Below are 9,721 nucleotides of genomic sequence, written 5' to 3' on the forward strand. Positions count from 1 at the left end.
GACAGATTTCTAGTTTTCATAGAAAATGAATTGGCACCTATCAGCTTGGCAGAACTCTTCTGCCATTTGTCTAGTTCTTGATTTACGTTGTCCTTGGGACAGATTCACATCAGATTGCAAAAATCAATCATTGATGCGGTTCATGTCTTGCCTGAATGGCCAAGCACGTGCTCCAGATCAGCATCGGCTAGCTTCAGGAGCAGCGTCCTCCTCTTCCCGGGCAGCTGAGCCCAGGCAGATTTGTGCTGTTCTCCTCTGCTTTTCAGCTCTGGGCACCTCCAGTGGTGGCGTCGTCCTCTGGGTTTAGGGATTCAAAAAGGATTTTCCCTCGGGTAACCTGAGCTGGAGCTAGGGATGTTAGAGGGTTGCTGACCTTGTCTCCCGCACCCTCTCTAGCTGAACAGCCTTTGGTCAAGAGGAAAATTGTTTTTAAGCAAGAAAACAAATTGTTTATCTTTTGTCAAAGCAATAACATGAAGACTTCTACAGAGGGAATAAAAAGCTTTTAAAATGCATTTTTAATTTGCTGATTTTAAAACTTCTTATTGTACCTGTGTTTTAACTGTTCCATTAGGAGAAATGTGGTTTTTTTGTGTCCTGGTCACCGAGGCTACTGAGTCTCTTTTTACTGAGTTAATTTTGTTGCCCACATCATTGCATATGGTATTGTGGGGTTTTTTTCCCCCGTGTGTGTGTGAAGAATTAATAGCCAGGGTTGAGATATATGGCCCAGCCTGCATGAGGCCCTGGGTTCCATCCCCAGTACCTCAAAACAAAACAAAACAAAACAAATAAACAAAATCTCATATTAAGCCATATTATTTAAACTTAAAGGAACATAAAGCATGTCCTTAATATAACTGATATGGAGAAAATAAAACTATGCAGCCAGCTCCCAGAGCTGGTTTTGTGATCTGATCGACATGTAAGTGCTTGCTGCTCTGCAAGGAAAGTAGAGCACAAATGAATTCCAGAAAGACACAAGAGCCACCTGTCCAGGACCAACGAGATGCAGGCCTGTGTGTGCAGATGGCACGTCTGCTCCATGGCTTCAGGGCCAGAGGCCATAAGTGAACTTAAGCATTTCAGGCTGGAAACGTGCAGTTGTGTCCGTCCTGAAGATCAAGACAGACGTGAAAACCTTTCAGAGTCTCACCTGTTAAAAAAGTATCGTTATGACAAGGATTTTGTGTGTACTTGATTTTTCTTTTTTTTTCTTTTTTTTTTTTTTTTTTTTTTTTTTTTTTGAGACAGGGTCTTAACTGAGTTGCTTAGGGCCTCGCTTAGTTGCTGAGGCTGGGTTTGAACTTAGGATCCTCCTGCCTCAGCCTCTGAACCGATGGGATTACAGGCATGTGCCACCACACCTAGCACTTAATTCAAATTCTGTGACCTTTCCCATCACATCTGTTTTTAGTGCAGTAAACATGCACTTACCCCATGGCGCCTCCCTGGCCCCCAAGCAGCAGGACTGGGGGCAATGTTGGGGCACAGCTACAGAGTGCAGAACAGAAAGCAAAAGGAGGGCGGCCTCAGGGTGCTTGCTTTAAATAAAAAAATTAAAAAAAAAAAAAAAACTCTTCTAAAAAGCCAATAAAATTATTTGGGAATTGATTGATTTTGCCAGAGCAACTGATCTTTAAAACCAAGTATTTTTAAAGTTCCAGTAGTGTTTTTTCCATTGGTTTTAACTCAGTGAGCCATATTTAACTAGTAAAAGCCTGGCTTTCTTTGTAAAAGAAATCAGACTTTTTCTCCTGGAAAAAAAAAATCCTACCCTGACTTGGTTTTCCTGTTTTCCTTGTTACATGTCCAGTGTGGAGGTGTGGACGTCACAAACATCAAACCACTTCTCTGAAATAGACCTTTTTGGAAATACACCATTTGAAGGAAGCCAGGAATTCTTTTGTTTGTCCTTGTCATTAACTACTTTCCAATAGGCATTTCCTTTGAAAAAGAAAATGGAGCCATGTGCATAGGAGTAGTAAGCTGAATCTATGTTTCTGAAGGGATGGTTTTGTGGTGTTATTGCTGGAAAAACTTCAGTAATCTTCTTTGGATAAGAATTAAGTACTTGGTTTCTGTTGACATCAAATGCAAATACCTACAAGTTAGAAAGCAAGACTGAGTGTTCTGAAGCTCATTGATTTTTAGGTTAACTTACAGCAGTGAGTTAATTACATCCAGCTGTGCACTGAGTTCTTCAGACTTGTTCTAAATAGTTCTCCACCTAATGCTCTGCGGCTGCTGTTAGATCTGAAGCAAAGAGAACAGCTCCCAACTAAGAATTTGTTCATTCCACACCTCAGACATGGTTACATAAGCAGTGCTACTTACAAAGGACGCCTTGAAGAAGTAAATTAGCTGTTGCCTTCTGTCATAAAAGGCAGTGTCCAGGGGACTGGGGATTCCAGGAAACCTTTCTGAAATCAGTTTGGGGTAGCTTCTTCCTTCTTCATCCATGTGGACCTGGTCCTTGTCACTGTCGTATCTCCAGTATTGGTTTCCTGAGAGTTAACCAAAAAATAAGAATATAATTTATTAATGTTAAATCACAGGAAACCTCACGAAGAGGACAGCCTCCCAGACAGGCCCAGCCCATCCTGCATAATGCTGTGCTGGGATTCCCAGAGGAAGCCAGGCTAGTGGCACCTAGCGAAGCCTTTGGTTTCCTCAGGTTTGGGATGGCTTCTCAGTTTGAGCCCAGTACAGTTTTCTGTACGTGGCACTGCTGCAGCCGGATCGTTGATGGCGTCTCACGGCGAGCCCTGACCCGTTCACATCATCCTGTTGGCTCTCAGAATGACAAATGGGGTCTTTTTCACCCGAGCATCTTAATTTTTTCCCTCATTCGTGGTCTGACAGTGTTCCTTTTGCATGTCAGTGGTCCGCGTGTTGGCCAGAATCCCTTCCCTACCCTAATTGATGTAAGGCCTCTTAACAGAAGAAATTCTGATGCTTATTGCTGGGTGATACCTTTTCCCAGTGTTTTTGAATCATCTGATTGTCTCTCCATCCCCATCTGCAAATAAGGAAACAGGAGTAGAGCCTCGAAGTGACCAGTGCAAACTCAGTCTGGAGGTACAACCCTGGACTCCCAGACAAAATAATACATTCTGGTCCATTTTGTTTTAACACTCAAATGCTGATTTCATGCTCTGAAACAGGAGAGGCTCATTCTAGGCTTTCCTTATTGGTTCCTAAATATCTCACCTATTGCCAGCACACAATAGAATAAATAAGCCCACTCAGTTAGACATTCTGTGGGCACAACTCGAGGCACACCTCGAGCAGTGACGTCCCTTAGCAGCCACGCACGCACAATGAGTGGCAATTCACTCCAGCTGGGATTTTTTTTTTAATTTAAAATATTAACAGCATATTAAAGATGTTTTTAAAGAAGTACCCCCATGGTGACCATATTCTGTAATGATTCCAGTTACCAACGTAAGTTCCTTAAAGCATTGAAAGATGTGCTTCCAACTCCAAAAGACTTCACTGTGAAAACTTGCCAAAGGGCCATAGCTAATGTAACCAAACTGAAATGATTCTTCCTTTGTGTGATATGAAGGGAGCTGAAGACCAAATCTACACGTAGGATCCTGATAATAAAGTCTGCACATGACGTTCTTACAGCTTAGCTCTTGCCTTGTTAACTCAGCAGTTTAAAGCAGCGTAGTGTGTGTCGCTGAGATTCAAGACCAGGTACACACAACTTTCCTGCAAAACGATGGACAGGAGCCACAGCGTCACGTTTGGGATTGGACGCAGCCCACTGGGTTTGTGAAGCAGCATGTCTACATGAGCTGGGAGCAGATGCTGGACAGGGTGGCGTGTGAATAAGGAGAGGCAGTAGCAGGACAGCCCCCACCTGCCCTCACATGGTCACCCCTCCCTGGCCCCATCCATCACCTTCCTGCTAAACATTGATCTTCCCCGTTCAGAAATGGATTCCTTGCTGCCTGCTGGATGAGGTCGGGCCCCTAGCCCGGCATCTGAGGCTCTCCAAGGTCAGGCCAGCCCAGTCTTCCCAGTCTCATCCCACACGAGTCCCCCGCCACCTCTGAATGGACTCCAGTCTCGCAGACGTGCCTTCCCCATTCCCCACTCCTGCTTGTCTGGCCACGGCACACCCCACACTGCAGGCACTGGGTGCCCTCCTCTGAGCGTTCCGGATCCCCCCATCCTTAGTCCAGGTCGACTCCTGACTCCTGGTAACACCAGCGTGGATTCCAGGTGGTCAGCTCCCTGCTTGGCCACCCTGGAAACATGCCTGCCTGTACTGCTGGCCTTCCAAGGCACCCTTTTTCCTCCAGAACCAGGTAAAAGTGCCTTGTCAGCCACCTCAAGTGCCTCTCAAAGGTCTCTCACTCATCCATTCGATGCCCTAAGTGCCTTCTTTTAAAAGATCGCAGATGTGACCCAACCCCTGTACCCACAAAGCCCACAGTCTAATGGTGCAGACAGGGATCAAGCAAGTAATTACCAGAGCGTTACAAAGGATTCCTTGACAGGGGCTGGAAACATTTATTCAGAATGCATTTCTCTTATTAAGAGAAATGGCACCACCCATGAAGAATTTTTACCTTTAAAAAAATAACGTTCGTCTCTTCTCCACGTCCAGATGTGAACGAACGCATCGATCTTTCGTGCTGGGATTCCGTGCCAACCGGTGAGGATCGGCAGTGGATCCCCATAGCGGGTCCTGTTGTTTCGATTTTCATAAAGCCAGTACCAGCCGTTGCGGAAGAAGTAGGTGCTGAACCTCACCATCACCTCACCGTACTGGTTTCTCTCTTTGCGAATCCAGTCAAATGCGGTGTCAAATGATCCCTGGCACGAACCTGAAAAGACAACTCCAGCCACTTGTCACATGGTACAAATGCCAGTTTTCAGGTGACCGGAATAGAGACAACTGCAGGTTGGGGTTCTCTGTTGGTACACCTTAGAGCAAGATGCCATCTGCTCTTAGCAGTGGGCTGAGCAGGAGCAGGGACCCAGGGAGCCTGCAAGAGGCAGGCCACACAAGTGGCTCACAGGGCCCCCAGACTCGGTCCGGATGGCACGTTATATGACCACCTGATGCCTCTCCTGATGGCCAGTCTGACTTAGAGGAAGGCACTCTGGTTCTGGGCACACGCTGGAGGACGAGTTCCACCGGGGAAATAAGTGTGTCCTGCTTCCGTTGTCTCCAAAGGCCCTGAACGCCAAGAACAGGAGCAAGTGAGTAGAATAGAAGCAGCATGGTCTCCGGGAGGGGCCTCTACATGGGAATTGGGAGGCCAGCTCTCCCTGCCGTGGGCATCCTGTTAATTCACTGATCGTTTTCATTAAATAATGGACCCCAGGTGCCTCAGCCTGAACAGCTATAGAAATCAAAGCTGCCCCTGCAAGGGAAGGGGTTCTTTGCCTTAGAATTGCAAGAAAGCTTCCAGCGGCCTCCCTTCACAAAGCTCCTGTGTGAGACGGAGGCACAGATGGCTCTTCCTCCCAGCCAACGCAGGTGGCATGTGGAGGGGAGTGTGCGCTGCCTGCTTGTGCCCTGCAGTCTGGGCATGACCACAAGGAAATTGCCCCATGGAGTTAGAGGGCAGATACTAAGTGGGATATTGTGTCTTGGCACCCCGAGTGTCCTCTGGGAGCCCTGGGGAGAACCAGCCCAGGAACCGTCTTACCGTACAGTTTCTGAATTGCTTTTCTATCTGACCAGTCCAGCTCAAACGCAGGTTTCTGGGGAATATAATTTGGTTGCATTACGGATCCTGTCCTGTAGGAATGTGGCAGGCCGAGGACATGGCCAATTTCATGGACAGCCACCTAAGAGGGGAACACAAACTATGGGTGCAGGGCCAATCCCAGGCCTTTGAGCACCACTGGGACTGGCCCCTGAATGGCAGAGGCCAGGCCTGTGCCTCACGTGGAGCTGTGCTTGTTCAGAACGGGAAGCCGGTGAGAACTGGCAAGCGCCCGCCGCAAGAAGCTCTGGCTCTCAGACTGGCCCGTGCTGCCCTGCCCTCTCGGGAGAGCAGCGCGAGCGACTTACTTTGAGAAGGCCGATGCCCGTGTCACTGGTGGGCGGTGTGAAGTGCTCATCATCGTCAAAGTGAATGTCACCCAGGTGCCAGGCGTGTGCAAACTCCTGCCCGCTTCCGTCGAACACCCGAGGACAGCCTAGGTGCCGGCCTGGCAAGGGGTCAGGGTGGTTCTGGTGAACGAGGGGTGCTCCTGCGGCTTCCCCACCTAACCAGGCCGACTTCGCGGCCACCAGCCTCCAGGAGCTCACGCCAGCAGCACCCGCAGGCCCGGTCCTGCCGCACAGGAGTGCCGAGCCACAGTCGTCTGCAAACCCTGATTCTGAAGGAGACTAGAAACGGAGCAGGGAGACAGCAGTGTGGGGACGGGGAGATAGGTGGTGTCTGAAGCGCTCATGGACGGGAGGGCATTGGAGCTGGGTCCTGCCAGCTGGGCAGGTCACAGAAGGTCACTGTCCCTGAGGCAACCGAGGTTGGACTGACCCAAGTAAGCCCAGTGCCCAGCATGGAGGTGAGGTGCCCCAGCGGGAAAGGGCAGAGGCGTGCGCCTGCAGAGCAGGCGGGAGGTAGGGGAGGTCCTGAGCCTGCACCCTTATTACCTCTCCCAAAACCCAGTTTTATGTCCACCGTGGCCCCAGCAGCAGTGAGATCCTCCCGGAAGTCCAGCGGCGTCACCTCACTCCACATCCTGAAGGCCAGTCTGAAGATGTATCTCTGCTCGTCCACGGAGAGCTGGCTGCTGTAGGCCTCGCCCACCAGCCTCCAAGTCAGGGTCTTCTTGGAGAAGGCCCTGGGGGCCCCGCTGTCTGAGTAGTCGTCCTGCTGCCCCCCTGGCCTGGGTAGCAGCATTTGTAGGAAACGCTTTGGTCGGGCCCTGGGCTGTGGGCCTAGAGAGGTCAACAGGGCCGGCAGCTGGGTGTCAGGGACACCACAGCGAGGCCTGTTCATGGCCGCCAGTGTGGCTGCATCCAGCTCCCCGCTGGCTGGCAGTGCATTCACCCTCTGGAACCTGCGCACAGCTTCGGCCAGGGTGGTGCCCGCAGGGGCCTCTGCTGGCTCCTTGGGGCTGAGACCCCAGACTGAAGGCCCCTCCGACCAGCCGTATCTGGACAAGAACTTCTGTGGGAGAGAAATGCACCCAAGTCCATGGGGCTGCCACCACAGGGCCTTTCCACTGCCTCATGCCTGCCCTGGGGGCTGTGTGACAGAAAGGAGATGGAGAGGAACGAGACAGAGAGGGAGCAGACAGGGTGAGTGTGTGGTGTGGAGAGTGTGGCCCGAGATGAGGATGTGGTGCTGTGAGTGGGGCTGGCTCAGGTCATGGCTGCTTTCTGGCAGCAGAGCACTGGCTGGTTGGGGCGCAGGTCATGTTGCCACGTGACCTGAGGAGGGACAGAACTGGAGCAGGCCGGGTGGGGTGGGGCTGGCAGCAGGAGAGGGGGGTCCGGGGAGGTGTGGGCGGCTGCGGGAGGCCTGGCCCGGCTGCTGGAGACTGGGAGTGAGGGCCTGGGAGGGGGGTCTGAGGACCGGAAATTCCAGCCCAGCACAGGGCAGGGAGGTGGGGCTGCAGCCCGTGGTCCTTGGCAGCCACCGCAGGCCCAGCCAGCCCCCTTCTCAAGACCCTCCACCTTTGGGTGCACCGGAGCCAGGGCTTAATGTGGGAGATCCTGACATCTGCTTGTGGAGTATGGTGACCACTGGGCCAGGGTGACCTGAGGCCTCCTCCTGTCCACTCCCTGTCCAACCCATGTCCTGAGGAATTCTCAGGAGCGCCTGTGCCCAGGTCGTGGTGGAGCTCCCGCAGGGTCTGGGATGCCCCCCCAGATGGCTCTGCTGGGGACCCCAGATTTGGCAGTCGGGCCCTGCCTTGCTGCAGCTGCCCTTCCTCCAGAGAGTGCCTCCAGAGAGTGCCATCAGAACAGTGTGGTGGCCTCTGGCTACCTCACTGGCTGGCATTTAGAAAAGCCAGAGTCTGCTGCTCTTTTGCACGGGGCAGCTTTCATCACGACTAGAGGCTGACCCCGGGGCTGTCAGTCAACGTCGGGTTGGGCTGGGGTATGGCTTGGTGGTCTAGCGCTTGCCCAGCATGCGCAGGACCTTGGGTTCTAGCCCAGCACTGCAAAAACAGTGAGCCTCAGGTTAAGTGCAGTCACTGCCTGCTCCTCACGAGGCCTGCAGCCATGCCTGCCTGTGTCCACATGTCTACGTGTCACGTGCACGTGGACAACGCTGCTCTGGGGTCTTCTCCTACCTGAGCAGCATGGAGGTCGGTGATGGGCTTGGCCCTGCGCAGTGGGGATGGTTCCAGGTCGGAGCGGTCCCGGCTGTGGAAGAGGGTCTCCGCCTGGGCAGGCCAGGGGATGGCCAGGCAGCTGAGCAGCAGCGTCAGACACAAGACAGAGGCAGCCAGCATGGCCTGGCCTGGACTCTGCCCTCCTGCCCTGCTCTGTCCCTGTCTCTCTCTAACCAGCAGGGCCTGAAACCCTTTTATGAGCAAACGAGCTTTCTCACCCAGTCTCGAAGTGTGCCCGTGTGCTGCCTTTGAAGACCCCAGGGCCACCCTTCTTGTTAGCATGAGAACTCCTTCTTCAGCCCAGGGAGTTCCTCCCCAAGCTGCAGGGACCTGAGAATCGCAGCACTCTGCAGGTAGGCACTGCGCTCTGCTGCCGGAAAGCAATGGCTGGTGGGCAGAAGCATCTTAAGATGAGATCTGAGCACGGACAGAGACAGGAGGGAGGCTTTCCCGTGCCATCGGGCTTGGGGGCTGCATTGTCGGCCACGGGCAGGAGCAAAGCCCCTGCAAGGAAGGAGGTTGGCAATTCTGCAGCGCAAGGGAAGGAGACAGTGTGGCGGGATTTGGGGGGGAAGGAGCTCAGAGGGGAGGATGGAAGAGAGCAGGGGATGGTCTGTGGGGAAAGACTGTGTGGCAGAGGAGCAGTGTGGATTTTTCTAAATTGCATGGAACGTTTCGGTGGAGTAACAGAATCTCCCAGGTAGCTCTGTGGAGGTCCAAGGTGGGTGGAGCCTGGGTTTCCAAGGTGGGAACCTTCCTGGCCACCCTGCCCCTTCTGTGTTGCTCTTATTGCTCTGCAGTCCAGAAACCCTCACTGGGGCCCAGGATAAGGGGCTTCAGGGGAAGGGAACTAAGTCCCAGGGGATCTGTTCATCTCACACCTGATAATTCAGCAGCAAGGCAGCCCCTGTGACACTGGGCAGTGGTGCTCATGAGGAGCTGGACAGCCCAAGGTCCCTGCACAGCTGCATTCTGGCCAGCATAGATGGAGCCACAGTCCTGCCTACTCTGCTAGTTCTGGCCAAAGCCTGTGCTTCTGAAAGTCAGACCTTACCCCTGCATGACAGCCCTCGTCATGGGATAGGATGTTCTTCCTAGGGCTTTCTGTGGATTGAATGTTGGTGTCCCATCCTAAATAAACATTGCAACTTATCCCCAAAGCAAGTGTCAAGCTAGGGGGACTTTCAGGGGTCATTAGGCCAGGAGAGCTCCGCCGTGTGAATGGATTGATCCCCTTATAAAAGAGGCTTCCAAGGGCATCAGTCTTTTGCCCTTCCATCTGTTCTGCATCTTGGAAGAGGAGATCAGGCCCTCCCGAGACACTGAACCTGTTCTCACCTTGATCTTGGATTTCCCAGGCTCTACATTTTTAGTATTTATAAATTACTAAGGTATT

The 9,721-nt window shown here is 52.3% G+C and overlaps 1 protein-coding gene across 1 annotated transcript; it reads right to left on the reverse strand.

Annotated features, from left to right (window-relative positions):
• Positions 1 to 1,804: 1,804 nt before the first annotated feature.
• Positions 1,805 to 8,445, reverse strand: Mmp21 (matrix metallopeptidase 21). Its single transcript, XM_047554265.1, has 7 exons — positions 8,284 to 8,445; positions 6,632 to 7,151; positions 6,044 to 6,183; positions 5,676 to 5,817; positions 4,587 to 4,844; positions 2,338 to 2,507; positions 1,805 to 2,104 (listed from the first exon to the last, which is right to left on the reverse strand). Exons 1-7 carry the CDS (start codon positions 8,443 to 8,445, stop codon positions 1,805 to 1,807), a joined length of 1,692 nt encoding a protein of 563 aa, XP_047410221.1.
• Positions 8,446 to 9,721: the final 1,276 nt, after the last annotated feature.

This window comes from Sciurus carolinensis, chromosome 5, assembly GCF_902686445.1.
Source record: "Sciurus carolinensis chromosome 5, mSciCar1.2, whole genome shotgun sequence".
NCBI lineage: Eukaryota > Metazoa > Chordata > Mammalia > Rodentia > Sciuridae > Sciurus > Sciurus carolinensis.